The sequence below is a fragment of the Heterocephalus glaber genome, unplaced genomic scaffold (genome assembly GCF_053883595.1).
Source record: "Heterocephalus glaber isolate CG9 unplaced genomic scaffold, H.glaber_assembly_v1.0 deba00000122, whole genome shotgun sequence".
Lineage (NCBI taxonomy): Eukaryota > Metazoa > Chordata > Mammalia > Rodentia > Bathyergidae > Heterocephalus > Heterocephalus glaber.
The window spans coordinates 1169005-1190199 of NW_028258138.1; the positions used below are offsets into that span (position 1 = coordinate 1169005).

The following is a 21195-nucleotide window of genomic DNA, read 5'->3' on the forward strand; positions in this document are numbered from 1 at the left end:
TCCCTGCAGGCACACAGGCCAGCCGGGCCACTCCATCACACACACCCAAACAGCTCCCCAGGGCCATTGTTCCAGGTCCCCCACCTCCCGAGCAGCTGCCCAGGCTCTCCTGTGGAACCTCAGTGCTCACAAGCATCCCTCCCAGGGGGCCCTCACTGGCCCAGCTGCATCTGACCTTGTATCCCACACCGCCCCGCAGGTAATCCCAGGAGAGTCAGGACTGCTCCCCTACTCACTGATCATCCCAGCACAGTGTTTCTACACATAGAGAAGATACATTTGTGCTCAACAGTCGGGCATTTCAATCCCAAGGTCTCATGCCTTCCATTTTCCAAAAAGGAAACGGCGAGAAAAATTTCCCTGTCTAGAGAAAAAGCTGAAATGATCGGATGGCCAAAGGCCTTAGGGCCCTTTCCTTATGCAGATTAGAAGCCTGTGTGGGTTTAGTCATTTTAAGCAGAACATACACACACACACACACACACACCCGGGCACACTGTAAACTATGATCTTGGAAACCTGCATCTGATAGGAACCATTAATTCTGCACAAACCTTCCTAAGAGATTCTAGGCTCTGCTGAGATCATGGCTGGAAAATGGAGAGGTGCTGCAGTCTCAGGCTCCACCCAGACTGGTGAAGAACTATCTAATTTCTTCCTCAATTTCTTCTGTGACCCAGTGATTATTCAAGAGTGTATCGTTTAATTCCCATGTGTTTGCATGATTTCTGTGATTTCTTTTGCCATTGCTTTTGAGTTTCGGTGCACTGTGATCTGATAATATGGATGATAATTTCCATTCTTTTGCATTTATTTAAGCAACCTTTACAGGATAGCATGTGGTCTGTTTTGGAGAATGTTCCATGTGTGCTAAGAATAATGTGTACTCTGTGTGGTAGTACAGAACACTCTGTAGATGTATATATTTAGTCTATACACTTGGAAGTGCGGTTCAGATCTGATATTTCTATGTTAATTTTTTGTATAGCTGATCTATTGGTGAAAGTAGGGTACTAAGGTACATGGATATTCGTGCACCTCTTTTGTTCAGCGTTGCCTCTTTTGATCAATTTTAGCTTGAAATCTACTCTGTCTGAAAACAAGACCAACTCTTGCTTGCTTTTGAGGTCTTAATGCATGGAATAGTTTTCCATCCTTTTGATTTTTAGTCTATGAATTTCTTTTTGGATTAGATGTATCTCTTGTATGCAGCACACCATTTAGTTTTGTTTTTTGATCCAATCTGCCAATTTGTGTCTTTTGATTGGCCATTTATGTTGAAAGTTATTATGGAAAGGTACTGACTTTTTCCTATCATTGCATAATTTTTCTGTTGTTGATTCCGTCATTTTTCCCTTTTGTTTACCCATCCTGCTTGATGTATGCATTTCATCAGAATTTTCAGTATTGTTGGCTTCATCATTCCATCTAGGATATCCTTGAGAATTTTTTGGAATGCTAGTTTGGTGTTTATGTATCTTTGAAGGTACTCTTTGTCATGGAATGTCCTTATTTCTCTTTCAATTTTGAAAGACAGTTTTTCAATATATATTAATCTGGGTTAAAAGTTTTTCTTTTGGGGCCTGAAACATTTCATGCCAAGCTCTTCTGGCCTTTAAAGTTTGCTACAGTTCTAATGGGTTTACCCGGATAAGTGATTTTTTGCTTTTCTCTGACAGCTTTTAAGATTCTGTCCTAATGTTGGACTTCTGGGGTTTGACTATGATGCGTCATGGAGAGGTTCTCCCCTGGTCGTAATTATGAGAGGTTCCAGATGCCTTGCTTAACTGCGTGTTGCATTCTTTCCCCATACTTGGAAAGTTTTCTGCTATGGTTTCTGTGAGCAGATGTTGTATTCTATGTGTGCTGTCCTGGCTCTTCTCTAACTCCTATTAGTCTTAGTCTTCTTTGGATCATCTAGAAGCTGTTGGATCTATTTTCCTTCTTCTGCTTTTGTTTTTAAGGTTTTCCTGAGTATATAGTCCTGTGATCTGTCTTCTCTCCTCCCACTGATCGCTTCTGCTGCTCATATATTAAATAGAATTGTTTACGTCCACAATTTCTGTCTGGCACATTTTCATGGGCTCTGTATTTCTGGTAAATTTGTAATTCATGTTTTCAATGATTTTGGTGAGCTTTTCTAATTCTTTATTTTATTCTTCATTAAATGCATCAATGTATTTATTAATTCCTCTGTCTGTTTAGTTATATCTTCAATCTCACCAATTTTCTTGCTTCCTCTCTGACCACTTCATAGAGTTCAGGCATTTGGTGTTTGATTTCCTCTCCATCAGTGCCCCTTGGACCTACTTTGGGGGACTTGGGAATTTCTGGTAGCATTTTACTACCTTGTTTTACATGTTTCTATATATTTTTGTGTTTATGTTGCTGAGGGTTCAGGCCAAATAGAGTGAAGAGGGTTTGTTGTTGGTACAAAGATCTCTTTAGATTCTGCTCTTAGTGACATGATCTTGGCTTTATCTGCCAATCTACTCAGTTTAATATTTGGACCCATCACTGAGGGTAACGAGGGCTACTGATCTAGGTAACCCTGGATCCAATTCCAAAGGTGTGCTTTACTTTGCAATTGAGCATATGTGGTTTTAGTAGATAAATTAGAAATTGTAACTCAAAGTTATCCATTTTACTTCAAATCTGGGCCTTTTGTCCTACCGGAACCTGCCTAAGTGGGGATCACAGCACTGCAGGGGGCTGTCTTCCCACCTGCCCCATATGGATCTGGAGCGAGCTTCTACATGGTGACCTGCAGGACCACGTCCCAGCTGCTGGTACAGAACACCTCCCACTGGTTCCCCGTCCTCCATGACACACTGTCCAGCAGAGGCCATACCCCTTCTCTCACAGTCTTGTTCCAGTGGCACCATGCCAGTTTGGCTGCCCCTTTTCTCCCCCAGAAGATATGGCCTGTGCCTGTGCTCTAGGAGGTGAGCTGAGCCCAAGGCAGGCCTGCCTGCTTGGGGTTCCTGGGCCTGGAATGCAGATCTGAGGCCTGGGCCGTTGGGATCTCTAGCAACATGGAGACTCTGAAGACAAGGTACCTCCCAATGGAGCAGCTCTCACATGGTAGCTGCCACCAGAGATAGGGAGTGAGAGCTGCCAGGCTGAGGAAAGACATGCCCAGAACCATGGAGCACTGTGCCCACCACTCTCCTGGTCAGAGAGGCCACATGGCAGGCTCGGGTGCAGGGCAGGGATGGTCATGGGCTTTGGATGGGAGGGGAAGGTCAATCATGGAGAGGGCTGCAGATGCACAGCGTGGGCCACCTCTTGTCAAATCAACACAAAACGTTTGCAAAGAGTTAAAAAGATGCAAGTGTTAGCCTCTTATGGCTTGAGTGTGCTGATGGTTCCACCACTGAGTGAAATGTGCTTCCCTCAACCTCGTCACGATGCTGGCCCTGTACCCATGGATGTGTGGGGCCAAAGGAGACGCACTGTGCACGCATCAGTCCCAACTCCTCTGGACACTGCCCACAGCTGCTCCTAGGTGCCCCAGGAGGGAGGTTTTGATTCTATATGCTTTCCACCATTTGTTCATGTAACTTCTTCTTTTTTTTTCCAAATAAACATTATTGAAATACAAAAACAAAGAGCTACTGGAATCGGCAGCAGTACCTGAAGAAACGGGTCATCCCAACCTGACCTGGACACAGGCCCTGAGAGCGTGGCATGCCCAGGCACACACTATCCACAGCATAGTGTTTGCCACCCCAGCCAGGCCTAACCCACAGCACAGCGTGGTGGGGGCTTCTGTTTCCCACTGCGTTGATGCCCACAGTGCTAATACAGAGACCAGTGAAACTACACTGCTGCCGATGGAGACCTTTTTGTGTTTCCTTTAAATGTCACCACCCATGGGACAGTCAACACTCTGGTCTAACCCAGATGCCAACAAGACGCTTGTCCTGAAGGGGGTGGTGTGGGAAGCCTGGAGCCCCCAGGCTGAGGTCCCCTCGTCCGTCCGTGTCCTCCGAGGGACCAGGTTGGAGCATGCTGTCATGACATGGATGGTTTTGAAAAGGGCATAGAGGAGCTGTGTCGCAGGGAGGTGGCCACCAGGCTGACCCTTACCGGGCGATCTTGTCGCTGCAGGACATGGTGAGGAGCCTCTCGCCCTGCAGCACGCCGTCCCACGTCTGGATGCTGGCGTTCGAGCGCACCGGGATGGTGCCCTCGCCGGACTCTATTTTTGTCCGTAGCTGTCCCCTAGCTTTACGATTTGGATGTCTGTCTGCTGGTTCTAGGAGAGAAAGAGGGTGTTCAGAACACACAGGGAGCAAACATCTATTAAATTTCAATAACTGGAAAGGCTTGCTAACAATACCCTATAAATACACAGCGTACTTACACAAATGGATGCATGTTTATGCATGTGTAACACATATATGCACACACATACATAAATACACAAAATCCAAATCTATAAAATTTTAAATTTGTAATTTAAATTTAAAATTTGTAAATTTATAAAATTTACCAGAAAAGACGTAAGTCAAACCAAATTCATGAGTGTGTTCTCCTCGAGGGCTGGGGACAGGGGAAGCCACTGATCCTGAAAGGATTCTTTATATCACTAACAATGAGCGGGAGGAGACAAGCAGGACAAGATGCAAAGATCTCCCAACTCTGCTAATGGATACTTAGATGTTGGTTATATTTTATTTCAAAAATAAATGAGGATTGATGCAGAATAAATCCACAGGAAATGTAAAACATCCATAGCAATTAGTCCTGGGTTATATGATATGGGTGGTTTTAATCTTCGTTCTTGTATTTTAAAACTAGTGAGCATTTTCCACACTGGGTTTGTATACTGCTTTTATAATGAAGGAAAGTAATGTAAGCGAATGTTCTGTTTGAATAAACCTCACTTATGCTTGGGAGCAGGGATGTGGATATCACCTTGCCTGCAAGGGGCAGACAGGTGTGGAGGCAACAGGCTCCGCCTCCTCGCCCAGGACGGGCAGCCCCGCCCCAGTCCCCCCAGACACAACTCACTGGAAGTGTGGAGGACAGAGCTGGCAGGTCCGGGCGACCATGTGGGACATGACTCTCAACTGAAATCTTTACCGTTACCAGTTAAGGGGAACTGGCATTTTTCTTCCTTTTTTTCAGAACCAGGAATTTTCATTCCTTAAAATGTTCTAATGAAACTATTAATTAATTGATTAATTAGGAAGAAAGACTCCAGGCTTTTATAATGACCTCTACTAGACCCACACCCAGGGCTGGAATTTACAATGACGAGAAAGGGCCTTGCTGTGGGTGCCTTCTTTCTGCCCACCCGTCCCTGGAGCAGGCTTCCGGAGGATCCGCCCATACCTTCCAGCACTGGCTCGTGCGGGGAGAAGATCCTGGCGTCGCCGCAGGGCGAGGTGCTGATGTACAGGTGGAACTGCACGGTGTCCCTCAGCCGGAACCCACCTCGCTCCGACTTCTGAAAGATGGATCTCTTCTGATCACCTCTGCTACTGCAAGGAAAAGTTGGGCAAGTGACGCTTAATGCTGTGGGCAGCCAGGAGGCCGTGCTGAGCATGACCTTCAGAGCCCAGAATTGTCATCGGGGAGAGGGGAGCTGGGCCCGGAGCTCCGGCACGTTTACGGTAACTAACAGGCCCACCAGCCACGGACCCATCATCAAACCAGCAGTGGCTGCTCCTTCTCAGGGAGCCTGCAGAGCAGAAAGACCAGTGGAGAAGTGGCCTTCACAAAACAGTTTGGTGGCCCATGTCTGTAACTTCAGCTACTTCAGAGGCTGAGGCAGGAGGCTGGCAAGTTCAAGGCCTCCCTGAGCAGTGCAGCGAGCCCTGTCTCACAGCAAAAGGGCTGGGGCTGTAGCTTAGAGCAAGGCCCTGGGTTCAATCCCCAGGCTGCCGAAAAAGGGGCAGTGGTATGTATAGGGTTAGCTCTGCCCAGGACAGGGACCAGAATGAAAACAGCCACTTCCTGGGCAGACCAGGAAGCTCCACATGTGTCCATGGGTCTTGGAGCAGACTTGGAATCTATGGCCATGTGATGCCTGCACAGGTGCCTGGGGAGTACATGCGTGTGTGCACGGATCCAGGCACTGCTGTGTGCTGACAGAAGAAGGGGAGGTTTGCTCCCCGACAGTCGCTTGCTGCTGCTGCTCTGCACTCACGTCAGATACAGCTCCAGCTGTGCGTAGAGGAACCGCAGCAGGGACCTCCGGGAGATGATCTCTGCATGGCAGTCATTCAGCGCCAGCCCTCGGTCGCTCATGTACTCGCCGTTGATGCACTTTGTCCCTGTTGAGACGCTTATCACCTTGGCGTCTTTGACATCCGTACCTGGAAGACAGGAGGAGGACATCAGTGGCTCACAGCCTGTCCGGCCCGGGCTGTCAGGGCTGGGATGTTCAGGGATTGGCAGAGCTTCAAGCTCATCCTCATCCCCCGGATGTCACTCAAACCTGCACCTGCAACGCCTCCTCCTAGGGGCCCGCTCTTGCCCCCCAGGGATGCCACATCCTGCTCTGCAGGGCACAGTGTAGCAGTCTTTCCTGATTGTTCACCCAGGAGCATGGGCAGGGGCACTTAGTGAAGGTGAGCTCGCTGCCAGACACGGTGGCGCATGCCTGTATGCCAAGGTCACGGCCAACCTGGGCAACTCAGAGAGACGCTGTCTCAGACAGAAATAAGGGCCGAGGTGCAGCTCAGTGCTAGAGTGCTCACCTGGCATGTGCACAGCCCTGGGTTCCAGCAGCAGCACCACATGCAGGCAGATGCACTCGTGTGTATACACAAGCACAGACACACATAGCCTAACTTCCTGGTGACTAATCCTAAAGCCAAATAGCCAAGCACTAAGGAGGCTGGAGGAACGGCCCCCAGGCTCCAAGGGAAACAGAAGGAAAGGGGTCTCCACTGGTGGCCTGTCACATTCAGAGTATGACCTCCACAGGGACCCCTGGTGGTGCCAACACTTGCCTGGGCAGGGTGTGCACAGGGACGGTGCTGCCTGGCCCATGCAAGGCCCGGCACAGCCCCAGTGCTGTGACCGCAGGAGACTGGAAACGGCGTGTGGTGAGCTCGTGCGTGGGAGGGCAGCAGGAGGGAGTGGAGCCCATGGAACCGGCCCACGCCAGGCCTGGGGGACCTCCTGCCCTGCATCTCACCTCAGCCTGGAGGCCACACGTGCTCTTCCCTACAGACAGGGTGACCGAGAGCCTTGGCCTGGGACAGGACAGGCCCGGCTCCCTCCGGGCAGCGCAAATGCCAAGGCCAGGTGTGGGCTCTGAGCAGTCATGGAAGACGCGGAAGGCCCCTGCAGGGGACTGGCCGCCTAGGCAGTGGCTGAGTGACCCAATAGCAGGGACGTGGCTGCCCCCTGCTTCTACACATGGGGCCCGGGCCTTGCTGGGAAGCTGCTTCAAGGCCAACTCAGGGCAGCTTTTAGCAGAGTGGAAATGCAGCAAAGCACAGGTGAGGGGGGCAAGGTGCTTGACTGGGGTCTAGCCAGGGCCTGGCGAGTCACGACACGCTGCCTGCCACACAGCTGTCATGTCTGCTGGGCACCCTGCCAGGGCGTCAGCCTCACGACCTCCCTGTGACCGACGGGGGTGCGGCATCCTGGGGCAACTCTCTGGCTGCCAGGGCCCTCCCTCTGTGCCACAACCAGCTGTCCAGGGGGCTGGGCCAAGCAGGCCCCGGGAGCTCAAGGCACTGCAGTGGGTCCTGGCCCAGCTCTGGCCATGCAGAGAGCCACGCACGGGCAGGGATGAAGTCCCCAGGAGCCACGCAGGAGTGTGGATGAGGGTTCTGGACTCCCCTGCCCCTGGGAGCTTCTGGACAGACATCATCAGGCTGCTGCCACCCCAGACACCAGTGACAGCATGGAACCGATCCCACTGCACCAGCAGTGACAATGCCGCAGGCCTGGCACCTCGGGAGCAAAGGTCACTCCTGCTGCATCTGAGCCGAGCCCATGATGGGGATGAGCGGACCCCGGCGTGGACCTGGCAGCTTCTCCAGAGGAACCGGGGTTCTTGCTGAGGCACAGCCCAGCCCCGGGCCGAGGTTTCTATGGGCAACCTACACTGGGAGACCCGCTCCTGCCGTGCCCGGGGGCCTCGCAGGCTGGCAGCACTGACCTTGTCGGCCAGGACAGGCAGGGTCCGACCTGCGTGCATTACCTGTGGTCATGACGACTCCGGCCAGAACTTTCCTGCGTGCGTGTGGCGAGGAGAAGTTGTCCGTCAGGTCGCCGAACTTACCCAGGACCAGGCGCGAGACAGCGTCTGCCAGCACCTGGGTGAGGGGCAGAGATGGGCTTGGGGCGTGGGCATGGGCAGTCCCGGCCAGTGCCTGCACACTGTCCCTCCATGGGGACACTGCAGGCTGCCCCACTCCAGAGAGTGGTGCCAGTGAGCCTGACGGACCAAAGTGCATGTGCCACACGCCTGTGTATGCACTGTGTGTGCACACATGTTTCCTCCACAACACTGCATGGGAACAGACACCCCAGGATCACATGAGGCTCTGGCTGGGAGTCCTGGCATGGACTTAGCGGTCTGCACACATGGAGTGTGAGGCCCACAGCCATACCTGCCTCACACAGGGAAACCGAGGCACAGAGAGGTGCTGGCTCATGCCCCATGCCACTCTGCCCTACGCTCCCCGGGTTCCGTTAGCAACAGGACTTTCTGAGCAGAGAGCCTCTCTCTGTCTGCTCAGGCCAGGAGTAGAGAGCAGTGGGCGCGGGCAGTAGGCTCATAAAGAATGGGGCCTCTGCAGGCGCCTCGCCCTCAAGGATGCAGATGCTCTGCACATGCACCTGACCTGGCCCAGCGCCCAGCGCTCAGCCCAGCCTTAGGTGAGGGGAGGCTCACACCTTCCACTGAAGGAGGGGCAGCAAGTGTGCCTCCCGACGCCCGGGGGCACAGGGTGTGCACGTCAGAGCGCAGCTCTTGCTGGAGTCTGGAGAGAGCCTCAGCATTCCCGCTGTCTGGGCAGTGATGCTGCTGCAGGCCCGGGGAAGGGCAGAGCTCCAGCACTCTGTCCTGCCAGTCGCACTCCTCAGTCAGACGGACCCGAGTGTCCCACCTGCCACCAGCAAGCACTTCCCAGATGGACAGACACGTCCCTCATCCCAAGGATGCTGCAGATGTCCCTCCAGCCCTGGACCAGCAGAACCCCCTGGGCCCAGTGGTGTCACAGCAGGACAGGTGGTGGCCAGGTCCCCACTCTCAGGGGACCTCGGCGACAGGTGAGAGCACAGGCAAAGGGTCAAGAGCAGACGGGGCCGAAGGCCAGGGGCTGGGGTGAGGACCGAGCCCTGAACTCATACTGAAAAACAAGAAAGTGCTAAGAGAGGAAGAGTAAGCCCGAGAACCGTCTCTGGGACCTGCAGGGGCAGGTGTGTCGCAGCATTGAGAGAGGCATGGGCGCAGCACAGGGCCAGTGACCTGCAGACCGGGCCTGGCACCTGTGCTGGTGTCTCTGGAGGACCCAGCTCCCAGGCCCCAGAGTGGCTCCCAATCCCCACAGGGGGCTGCGGGCCTGCCCTGAGCAGGTCAAGAAGTGGCTGGCTTCTAACCTTTCAGCGCAGACACAATCACAAAAGCAGCATGCTCTTAAAAGTCCAGCCCCATCACAGTCCCTGCAGCGACACAGAGCATGGGAGGCCTCGTCACAGCTAGGTGGGGACAACACAGTCTGCAGTTATAACTCGCCTATGCCTCCATTGCAGCAGCACAGAAGGGTGCTTGACCTACGTCCTCCGAGGGAGCAGCAAGGTCTGCACCCACCCAAGAAGCACACGTGAAACTTCCTGTCAAAGCCAGTGAAGGGCCGGGGATTTAGCTCAGTGGTTTCGCCGCCTGCTGTGCAAGCGCAAGGACCCAAGTTTGATCCCTGGTACCAAAAAAAAAAAAAAAAGCCAGTGAAGCCGGTGATACGGCCCCAGGGCTTGGACCCAGCAAGGCCACCACCAGGTCTCCTGTGGAGAAACTGTCACATCTGAGCTACCCTGGGGCTGCCACCCAGAGCAGAGGAGCACAGCCCTGCTGGCCTGTGGTTCTGGACAGAGGTGCAAAACTGGGAGGACAGTGAGGACAGGACAGGCTGAGGGGACCTGGATCCCAGCAGATGCAGCCACGCCCTGGCCAGGAGTACGGTCCTTTCCTGAGGTCAGTGAGACACAGGGGCACCACACCCCCTCGTGGGGACTTCGGTCTGCTGCCCCTGAGCTGCTCACCCTGCACAGTCCCAGGCCTTGTAGGCCACAGCCTCAGAGTGGTCCTGAGGGTCCCGGACACCCTGTCAATGAGGGGAGACCGCGTCACAGCAGGTGGCCAGGATTTTCTACCAAACAGAAAGCCTGGGAATTAAACGGCACCGGGTCTAAGGCCGCTGCTTTGTAAAGTGACAAATGGAAGAATGATTCCCAGGAAGAGTGCGAGCAAGGAGTCAGCAAAGAAAGCAGTGCATGGCCCGTGAAGAACCGGAGACATTCTGGATGGATCACTCTCCCCACGTGTTGTTTTTGGTTGCTTCAGGCAAAAGAGACATCTTTTCACAAACTGGGAAGAACTAGGCACCTCAGGCTCCAACTGAGGAGCTTCCTCGAGCTGCATCAAAGGCGGAAGAGGAACTCCTGGGGAAGCACATGGCTTCCTGTCCGTCACATCCGTGTTTCCTGGTCAGATGTAGACTATGCCACAGACAGGAGAGCGCCTGACAGAAAGGAGCTAATATGCAAGATGGCAGAAGAGGTTCCTCACAAGCCAAACGGGACCCAGGCTCCTAAGGAGAGTCTGGTGCCAGACTCACTGGGCCCCGGGACTGAAAGCCCTTCTCCCTGAGCCTCTTCCTCTCTTCAGCTTGACTGCCAGGGGCTGGGGTGTGGCAGGGGCAGGAACAGGCCGGAGCAGCTGCCCAGCCCAGCCGAAGCAGGGGGCCCAGGTGGATGCTAGGGAGGAGATTCGGGGTACAGAGACCCCCCAGGCAGCTGGAGGGCTGCAGAGCACCCACATGTGGAAGCAGCCCCCCTCTCTGGCCCTTCCCCACACCCCAGGCTGGTGCACCCCACCAGCTGGGGCTCCTTCTCTGCTTAGCCAGGTTCTACACCTTGGGAATGCAGCCACCAGCCAGCCCCTCGGGGTGAGGCCCGGTGCCCGACCCTGATGGGCTCCCAGCCGCCCTGAACACGGGAGGCTGCTTGTGGGGAACACAGCAGGAAACAGTGCTCGGGCTCCTGCCCCAGATTCCTGATAAAGCTTCCTGAGATAAGGGTCCCTGTGACAGAAACCCTGTGTGGTGCATAGATGGGGCCACCGTGTCCCTGCCCTGCACCTCAGGGCCCTGGCATGCAGCGGGAGGCCACTGGGCTGCTCCGTGGCCACAGAACCCGGGGAGGCCGCCCCACAGCAGCACAGCAGTGACCGCCCGCTACAAGGGCAGCAAGGAGGGGCAGCGCATGGTGGCTGCTCTTGAGCGTGCTGGTGTCGGGCACGGGGCCTCCTCACCTGCGGCAAGTGCAGCTGCAGGCCCTCGCTGAGCACAGGCTGGCGCGACGGAGTCTGGTCCAAGTGCAGGTTGAAGATGGCGGCCAGGGCGGACTGAGCGGCCCGGGCCTTGGCCAGCTTCTTGTTCCGCCCCGAGCCCTCGAAAAACTGGCCGTCCACCACCACGGACATGACGAAGCTCTTGGCGTGGCTCTCGCCACTCTCAGACAGGAAGTCGTACTTGAGCCCCGGGCGAAGCTCGTTCAGGATCATCACGGGGTTCTTCCCACTGGGCGGTGGGAAGGGAGGTGGCACAGGCAGCGGTGGCTGGGCCAGGCTGGCGGGCACCGGCGAGGCCGACAGGCTGAGGTCCCCGCTGGAGCTGAAGGAGTCGTCGCCATTGGAGCCCACGTAGAAAGGCGGCTCGGCCTTGTCGGGGGTCTCGAAGCCGTTGAAGAGTGTGTCGGGGAAGTCGGCCTGGTCGGATGTGAAGTCCGTGTTCACGGACAGGGTCCTGCCCATGGCAAGGTGGGCCTCGGAGGCGTTGGGGAACTGCACGAAGGAGCGCAGGGCCTTCTCGGCCGCGTGCAGCTTGGCCTTCTTCTTGGTGGGGCCCGAGCCCTCGAACACCTGCCCGTTCACCTCCACGGACATGACAAAGCATGGGGCGTGCACGGGCCCTGTCTGTGACAGCAGCGTGTACTGCAGGCCTGGCTTGATCTCATTCAGCTGCATCAGGGCGTTCTTGGGCAGCACGGGTCCTGGCATCTTCCTCCGCTTCTTCAGGCGGTACTTGGAGTGGCCATTGCTGCCCTCCTCCAGTGGCCTCTTCCTGCCACTTCCACTGCCACCCCCGTTGGAGAGCTGGGTGCCCTCGACAGGACCGGGTGTGCCACTGTCCCTGGGGGACACGTTGTCCAGATTGCGGTTTTCTTTAACATCTGCGCTGCTGGAACCTGCGATGCCCAGAAAGAGTAACTTACAACGCCTTCGTTGCAGGATCTTGTAAATGCAAAATTTATAGATTCCTTTACCTCTTTGTGACCGCTTAAGTGGTGTGTGTGTGTGTGTGTGTGTGTGTGTGTGTGAGAGAGAGAGAGAGAGAGAGAGAGAGATCTGCCCTCTAGAAAAACACGAGGAACTGTAGATTGGGTCAAAGAACCCTCCGGAGAGGATGCTGAATGGTGGCTAATATCTCTTTTATTTAGTTCACCACTGCTTTTACATTAACAGGTAACAGTTTTAAACCAGGTGTGGTAGTGCACACCCATAATCACAGCACTCTGGGAGGCTAAGGCGGAAGGAGAACAAGTTTGAACCCTGCCTGGGCAATTTAACAACTTGGTGAAACCCTGCCTCAAAACAAAAACAAAAATAGTGCTGGAGATGTAACTCAGTCCAAAAGCCCTGGGTTCAATCAATCCCCCATACTACCAAAAAAAAGTTAAAAATGTTTAGTCATTTTTCTACTGAGAATAATCCAATCTGCCCAGAGATACAGCTCTTCCCTTAGGCTTGTCAAAATGCCGGACAGTAAGAATCCAGAACTCTCACTACGTCTGATGAAATGCAGTGTAGTCCATCAGTATATGGATGGACGGACAGGCAGATGGACAGACATGTACCTCAGTGTGCTCCTCCCTCCCAGGACCCTCAAGGTGGCTGCTCCAGTGTCCCTGGCTTTCACTGCCCATCTCTCAGCAGAGCGGGTGCCATCCCTAAACCCTTGGGCTAACCGGGTCCTCAGGGTTAGAACGTACAACCAACCCAGTGATGAATTGATTTAGTTTATCAACCAATTGCAGAAAATTGCTTGTCCTTGTGTAAAGTAATATGACTTTCTAGAAAATTTTTTTTTTTTTTTTGGTATTGGGGATCAAACTCAGGACCTTGCGGCTGTAAGGCTGGCACAGTGCCACTGAGCTAAATCCCCAGCCACTAGAAATTCTTTTTGAAAGACATAGCTTTATTTCTGGTATTCATGTAAGATTTTTCATTACATATAGGGACTGTTTATTTTAGAATCCTTACTATGTTCCACGATAAAAAATAATAACAAAATATCAAGTCAAAGCTACAAGCAGAATACAACTTCCTAAGTTCATAAATATATCTAACAATTTTGTCTTTCTAATTGGGCCAGGAATTTAGCTCAATGGCACCGCACCTGACTCACAAGCACAAGGTCCTGAGTTTGAGCCCCAGTACCAAAAAATCAAAAATCAATTAATTGATGTGTTTCCTGAATAACTGATCCTACTTCACGTTTAAAATCAGTAAAGATAATTTTAGGATTCTAAAAGTACATGGCAAAATAAACATGATTGCGATTTTAAAAGGGGAAAATTTTTAAAATGTTCACTCCTGCCTTTAAGTTTATTAAACATTTTTAAAAGAAAAAAATCAATCCTTTTTATCATAGTTTTACAGGTCACTTGGCTTAGGACTTTGCAATGCTATAGATGTTTAGGTAATTAGACTTTCTACCAGTAGCTTCCAAAAACCCTTATCTTTTAAATAATCAAAATATTCTTACAATTGTAAGTGCACCCTAATATGACCGTTTAGGGGATGCTTCTACTATATAACGTAAAGAGGTTTCTCATTATGCTGAGCAAGCTGAAAATCCTGAGGATGTTTGTCAGTGGGACCACGGAAGGTTTAGGTGACAGTGTCCTGGGCATCGCCAGTCCTTGACACTAAAGCTGCGAGCGCCCAGGGCTGGGTCCTTCGGCCCAGGCAGCGAAGGAGCCTGCTCTACACACAGCCCGGGGAACTTCTCAGGATGCCCAGCCTCCAGGACACCCGACACACACACCACTTCCCTCGGTTCACAAAGCAATGGAATGTTTGCTAAATTTTCATTTATAACATCCTCCAGCAAAAGGCCGGTAGGTTACTCCTTTCGGTGCTTAAGGGAACAAAGGTTTAAGAAAGTAGAGCCAAGAAAAAATCGAGAGATTAGTGGAGGGAGAGAGAACATCACACACTAGACACCACTTACAGTTCACTGCCATCGCTACAGTTACCAGCATAGAGAATCAAATCAGAAGCGTACTGACATGCATTTAATCAAGTATTTATAACCTCGGAAACAACCCATTCTTTCTTTTCAGACATAATGATAGTCAGCATCAAGCTGACAAATAGTCTTGTAAAGAGAAGAAAAGTACACTGTGGCATAGCACAACAGTCTTGAACTCTTATGTACTTCAAAAGGACCAGTGAAGTTAAGTAAAGGAGAATAAAACGCTAAGCCTGGAGGAGACTCTGTTCTCGAGAGGCCTCCTCTCTGCACACTAGAGCACCACTTTCCCGAACAGTGAGCGTTCATCACGATGAAACTTTTCGTAGCTCTCAAACAGAGAGAAAACACAGGCCTGGCATTGCAGTTTTGGCACAACACCGAGCAGCTTCTCTTTCCAGAAAACTCCTTGGAGGGTCTTCCTCGGGTTAGGTCACAGGGCCTGGGGGCACCGTCCAGTCCCCACAGGCGGCACTAAGGGCCCCCAGCACACACCCGGGTACGGCGCTGGCGCTGCACGAGACCTGTGCTCTGAAACAGGAGTGTGAGTTCACTCTCGCTCTTAAAAGTGGCAGCAGGACAAGAAATGGCAGGTGGAACACCCAGCAAACGCCCACGGCTGGGTCTGTAAAATATCTCAAGAGCAGGACGAGGAGGGCAGCACCTGAGAACACCCCGCAGCCACGGGCAGCGCACATGTTGGCAGAGCCTTGCACGCTGGGCCAGGGCCGTCCATGCCACTCGGGGCCACACTCAGCGGTGGGAACATCTGCCACAGCCCACGAGCAGGCCCAAGGCGAGCCATGGCACTGTCTGCAGACACCTTGGGGTGGTGGCTCTTGGGGGTGGACGGAAGCAGGCCTGCGTCCCGTGGCTGCACCATGCATGAGTCATGGGAAGTGCACTGTGCAGCCTCTGATGTTAGAACCACTCCCAGTAAACGGGTTGGCCCTGGGAGCCACGTGTTCTTGCTCAAGACAGATAATGTGCCATGCCAGCAAGAAGACACTGTCCCCAGGCAGCTCCTCGTGGTGGGCCCGACTTCCGGGGATCATCTCCCCTTCCTTGGGCACCCACTGCCCTCTGGAACTGAGGGCAAAGCAGAAGTGAGAGATGCAGTCCCACCAGCCCAACTCTCAAAGTCTCTGGAGACCAGGACCACGGGAGACCCCTCTGCATTCCAGAGGGCCAGTGTCGCAGGGGGCTGTGCACACTGCTGCCCAATGACGGGCGTCTGAGTCGATCTCGAAGTTGTCCTCGACTTAGGATAAGGACCAGGCTGCAACACGATGTCACGTGAAACCGCGCAGAGCTACGAGACTGTGCACCTAAGGACATTTCCAACAAAAAGACGGCCCATGGCGGTGGGGACTGGGAAATCTAGACAGGTGCTGCAGGGAAACATCCAGGGTAAATGCTGAAACCTGCTGTACAGAATCTATGAAAATACACCACTGCCAACAGCCCAGAGCAAAGGGAACATCCAGCTCCCCAATTCCTCTCGTTAATCAAGCTTACAACATGCTAAACCATTAACGGGAAACGAGCTGAGACTACACGGTAGGCCTAGGTCTTACTCATGTTGTCTTCATCCTCTACATCCATGGCAAAATACTTTCGAGGGCTTCTTGACTGGTGGAGATGGTTCCTGTCTGAAACAAGCAAGAAAACAAGAATCAGTGAAGCGAGGTCGGTCTGCCCCGTGGAATGGTCACAGCATCACTGCAAATTAAAGAAGCAGTCGTGACACCAGAACATCAGGTCAGCCACGAGGGATAGGATATTCTCAGGCTCTCACCTCCTGGTGCTTGGGCCACTGAAGGACCCTGACAGTGGAGGAGGGCATGGGGTCATGGCCAGGGGCCTGGGGCCATTCCAGGGTGGAGGGCCACGCAGAGCACTGAGTGGGCAGTGGGGGGGGGGACCTGGAGCTCGGGCCACTTCACGACAGCAACCACAGCTCAGATCCGTGTGCCATCCAGTCCTGGCCCCGGCAGGCCTGTGGTTTGCACTATAAAAGCAAGGCACGTCTCAAGACCCAGTGGCCCTCATTCCATTTCAGCTGACCCCCAGCGGTACCTGAAGAGCCCCCCACGGTTGAGGCCAGGCAATGTGCCACTGATAAACCTAACGCCATTTCCTAGCTGTGCACAATTTATCACCTGGCTGGCAGGATAGGAAATCTTCAAAGAGCAATTACTTCAACGGCCTAATTATTAACAAACTTAAGGGTTTCCTCTTCCTCAACATTTCTGATACACTTTGCAAGACTCTACTAACAGTCTATGAGAAAGAAACCCATCAACCTGCAAGTGAGGAAAAAAATCCCCAAATTTGCAAAGCACACATTCCTTTGTATACAAATAAACTTAGATTATAAATGTTGAAAAGGTAAATTCATTGCTTTTAGGGAATGCTTATTAAACGTGCTAAGACATGCACAGATGCCACTTATTTCATATATCATATACATGAAGTATATATTTTTCAGGAAAATCATGTTAGCAATGTTTAATCTCACTGCACTTTTAGCAAATGTACTGCTAAAGGTTAACCGAGTTTCTGTGTGGGATCCTTTATTTGGGAAAGTCTTCCAGATAGTTTTAAAAGCATTGTTATTTCATATTTATTGATTACTCCACGTTTTCTGAGAGTCTATTATGTGCCAAGCTGGACACCCAAGAACCTTGAGCCAATCTGATGCTGCATCTGAGGAATCCAGTGTGACTGACCGCTTCCCGAACAGCGCCCACACACGGCCAGTTCAGAGCTGCTTCCTTCCCACCCCGTGCCGCACACCACAGCACAAGGTCCTGGGGGACCCCGCCAGCCTCCGCTGGCACTGGGGGCCCTGGAGCCAGCGGGAGCAGGTGCAGCTCAAGCCCACACAGCGAGGCCACATCTCCTGCCCTGCGGCGCATGTGCCGGGGAGTCAGCTGAGAGAGGGGCGTGGGTTCCACCTTGCGGCTCTTGGTGCAGTAAACAGGGTGCCAAGAAAACACCAACCACGAGAACCAAGAACCCGGGCGAGCTCAGAGGGAAGAGAGAAGTCGGCAGACGCCAACGGAGGGGACGCAATGCCGAGTGGCCTCGGGAGCAAAGCCCAGCAGCGCAGCGCTCCTGGCCCGGCCACCACCAGTGCACAGTGTGGCACCGGCAACAGGCGACAGGCAGGGTGCCCAGCGAACAGCGGGGGCCCGGAAATGACCCACGCGCTGCGCCCGCCCCTGGACAAGGCGGGGGCAGCGCTGTACTGACTGCACCAGGACCAAGGGGGCGTCCCTCTCGGCCCCATCACACACCCGGTCTCTGCGAAAAAGCCTAAAGCTTTATGAATCTTTAGTTAACTCTATGAAATTACTGTTGAATTCTTTTCTACCATAAGCAGAAATATAGCTGGTATATTTGGTACATATTAGCTGTAAATCGATACCTGAGTTGTCTTCAGGTTCTCCCTATAATTGTGAATTTCTTAGAGGTAAGGGCAGTACATGATTGGTTCTTATGGCATGTTAATATAAAATTTATCTTGGACGATACTACTATAGCTGATCTGCTTGATATTATCAGAGTACCACAACTGTTGCTATTAATGGGCTTTCCCTGTAAGCCAATGCTCAGATTACCTTATGGCACTAACAATACTAGAGTCCCAAGTTAACAGAGGTGGTTGGATTTTGGGGATGAGGCAAAGAACTATAATTAGCCATGCCCAAAGTTCATCACTGAGAAGTGACTGACTAAAGAGAGCTCTATACTAGCAACAGAGTCTTTACATTGTAAGTGCCCACAAACCTCAGCATAAAACAAAACAAACAAAACAATAAAAATGAGAAGACAGGCAACAGAACACCTCCTAAAATTCCCAACTCGCCTGAAGCTAATCTGGGGGGTTAAGGGGGAGAAGAGCATAAACTACACTACCAAATTACTTGAAAGGATAATAGAGAAGGTCAGAAAACAAGGGCCAGGATTTAGCTCAGTAGTCCCAGTGCCTGCCTGGCAAGCGCAAGGTCCTGAGTTCGATCCCCAGTACCAAAAAAAAAAAAAGAAAGAAAGAAAAGAAAAGAAAACAGATCAAGGAGGTACTCAGCAGGAATCACAGAAAGATATAACTGAACAGATAATGGAATAAAAACTAAAATGATCTAGGAGCTTTCAGAAGACACCAATAAAAAGCTAGATGAGCTAAACAAAACTATACAAAACACGAATGACCAGTTTAGCAAAGAATTAAGAATCCATGAGAAGGTTTCAATCAAAACTAGATCTAACAGTTGCTGGATGACACGAAGATTAATCTAACTAATGGATTAAGTGGAAGATAGAAGACAACATAAATGGCATACAAAAACCTGCTCACAGGAATAATGGTAGAAAACATACCAAATATAGGGAAAGAAATAAACATACAGATAAATGAGGCATCTAGAACCCCAAATAGCCATGACCAAAAGAGAACCTCTCTGGCCACATAATACTCAGAGTACCAGAAGTCCCTCACAGGGACAAAAAAAGGCTGGTAGAGAAAGACAATGGAGTCACATATAAAGGTGAACCCATTAGAATCACAGAAGACTTCTCTACACAAACCTTAAAGGCCAGGAGGACTTGGAGTGAAGTGTTTCAAGTCCTAAAAGAACAACCACTAAGAGCCGGGGATGTAGCTCAGCGGCGCCGCGCCTGCCTGGCAAGTGCAGGATCTTGAGTTTGAACCCCAGTACCCAAAACAAAACAAAACACCAAAAAAAGAATGAGGTAAAAATAAAAAGCAAACAAGAAATAAAACATTTTTAAAAATGACTTCTAACCCCAACTTACGTATTCTGCAAAACTTTCCTTCAAAATTGATGGAGAAATAGATATTTCCATGACAAGGAGCACCTCAAGAAATTCATGACCACCAAACCAGCATTACAGAAATATCTCAAGGACATCCTAAAAACAGACAATAAAACCAAGAATGCCAGTAAGTTAGAAAGAATCACTACACTCCGTAGGATGAGCAGCTAAGCAAAAGGGAAAAAATAAGAAAATCAACAACAGAAAAGTAATGCAATGACAGCAATAAATCAGTATCTCTCAGTAATAACTCTCAATGTGAATGGTCTCCATTCCCCAATCAAAAGACACAGATTGGCAGACTAGATCAAGAAACAAAACACAACAATATACAGTATAAAAGAAACACATTTAATTCAAAAAGAAATTCACATATTAAAAGTGAAAGGATGGAAAACAATATTCTATACAATGGGGAGTCAGAAAAAAGCAAGGGTAGCTATCATAATTTCAGACAGAGCGGACTTTAAGTCAAGACTGATCAAAAGAGACAGAGCCAGGGATCTACCTCAGTGGTGCCGCCGCCTGCCTCACAAGTGCAAGGCCCCAAGTTTGATTCCCAGTACCAAGAAAAAAAAAAAAAGACAAAGGTCACTATCTATTGTTCCCTATTGTTAAGGGAACAATTCAGCAAGAAGAAATAACAATTATAAACATATATGCACCAAATACTGGCATACCCAACTTCATAAAACAAACACTAACAGGACCGGGGATTTAGCTCAGTGGTTTCACCGCCTGCTACACAAGCGCAAGGACCTGAGTTTGATCCCTGGTACCAAAAAAAAAAAAAAAACCCAAAAAACAAACACTAACAAACACAAAAAAACAAGATAAACATCAACACAATTATAAGGAACCTCAATATTCCACTGTCACAAATAGATCAATTAGACAAAAAAAATCAACAAAGAAATATCAGAACTGAACCAAACCTTCAAGTAAATAGATTTAATATATATTTACAGTGTTCCATCCAACAACAACAGAATACACATTCTTCTCAGTCGCATGAGACTTTCTGCAAAATAGACCATATACTACCAATAAAGCATGCTTAAGTAAATGCAGAAGTGAAATTATTCTATGGTTATCAGATCATAGTGCAATCAAATTAGAAATCAATGGCAAAAGAAACCACAGACTCTTTGCTAACACATGGAAATTAAACAATACCCTTGTTAAGGCTTGTGTCTAGATGTCTCCATGAAGCCTCAAGGACTTATCGGAGGGAGCTCTGGGAGGTGGCTGTATCTAGGATGTGTGATTCTAGGGTTAAAGTGGATGCATCTAGGGTGTGTGATTACTAAATTAGTCCACTGATTAGTCTAGCTAGTTCTGGTTATGGATAATGGAAAGGCCCACCTGGGTGTGGGTGGCACCACCCAAAGGGCAGGTAGCCTGGAAGGGACAAAAGAGAGAGGCTTCTGCTGCTGCTGTTGCTGCTGCTGCTTCTTGCTTGCTTGCTTGCTTGCTTGCTTGGGGCTTTGCTGTCTCTTGCCTGTTTTCCAGGGTCTATTTCTCCTCTGTGATGCCCCTCCTACCACGCCATCCTGCCTTGGAGCCAGCCGATTATGGACTGAAACCTTTACAAACTGTGAACTAAATAAACCTTTCCTCTTTTAACTTTGGGTGTTAGCTATTTTGACTAAGACAATCTTCTTGAATAATCAATGAATCACAGATGAAATTAAAGAACAATTTAGTTCCTACAGCCAAACAATAATGCCAGTACAACATACCAGAACCCATGGGACACAATGAAAGAAGACTTAGGGGGAAGTTTATAGCTCTGAATGTCCACATCAGAAAAACAGAACAAGCACAAATAACCTAATGATGC

General features: G+C 50.7%; 1 protein-coding gene across 10 annotated transcripts in view; it reads right to left on the reverse strand.

Annotated features, from left to right (window-relative positions):
• Adarb1 (adenosine deaminase RNA specific B1) overlaps nt 1–21195 on the reverse strand; it is an 85700-nt gene that overhangs the window by 21126 nt on the left and 43379 nt on the right. For 8 of the 10 annotated variants that reach the window (XR_015451191.1, XR_015451185.1, XM_021256403.2 and 5 more), the window contains 6 exons: nt 16088–16162; nt 11507–12441; nt 8174–8288; nt 6161–6329; nt 5344–5492; nt 4093–4261 (listed from right to left, as the gene is read on the reverse strand). Coding sequence is in view for 8 of the 10 variants with exons in the window: in XM_087210895.1 (XP_087067021.1) it covers nt 4093–4261; nt 5344–5492; nt 6161–6329; nt 8174–8288; nt 11507–12441; nt 16088–16162 (1612 nt within the window). In the remaining 2 variants the exon portion in view is untranslated. Of the gene's footprint in view, nt 1–4092; nt 4262–5343; nt 5493–6160; nt 6330–8173; nt 8289–11506; nt 15902–16087; nt 16163–21195 lie in introns of those variants that run through there. The other 2 variants (XM_087210951.1, XM_087210948.1) reach the window with 2 other exon arrangements.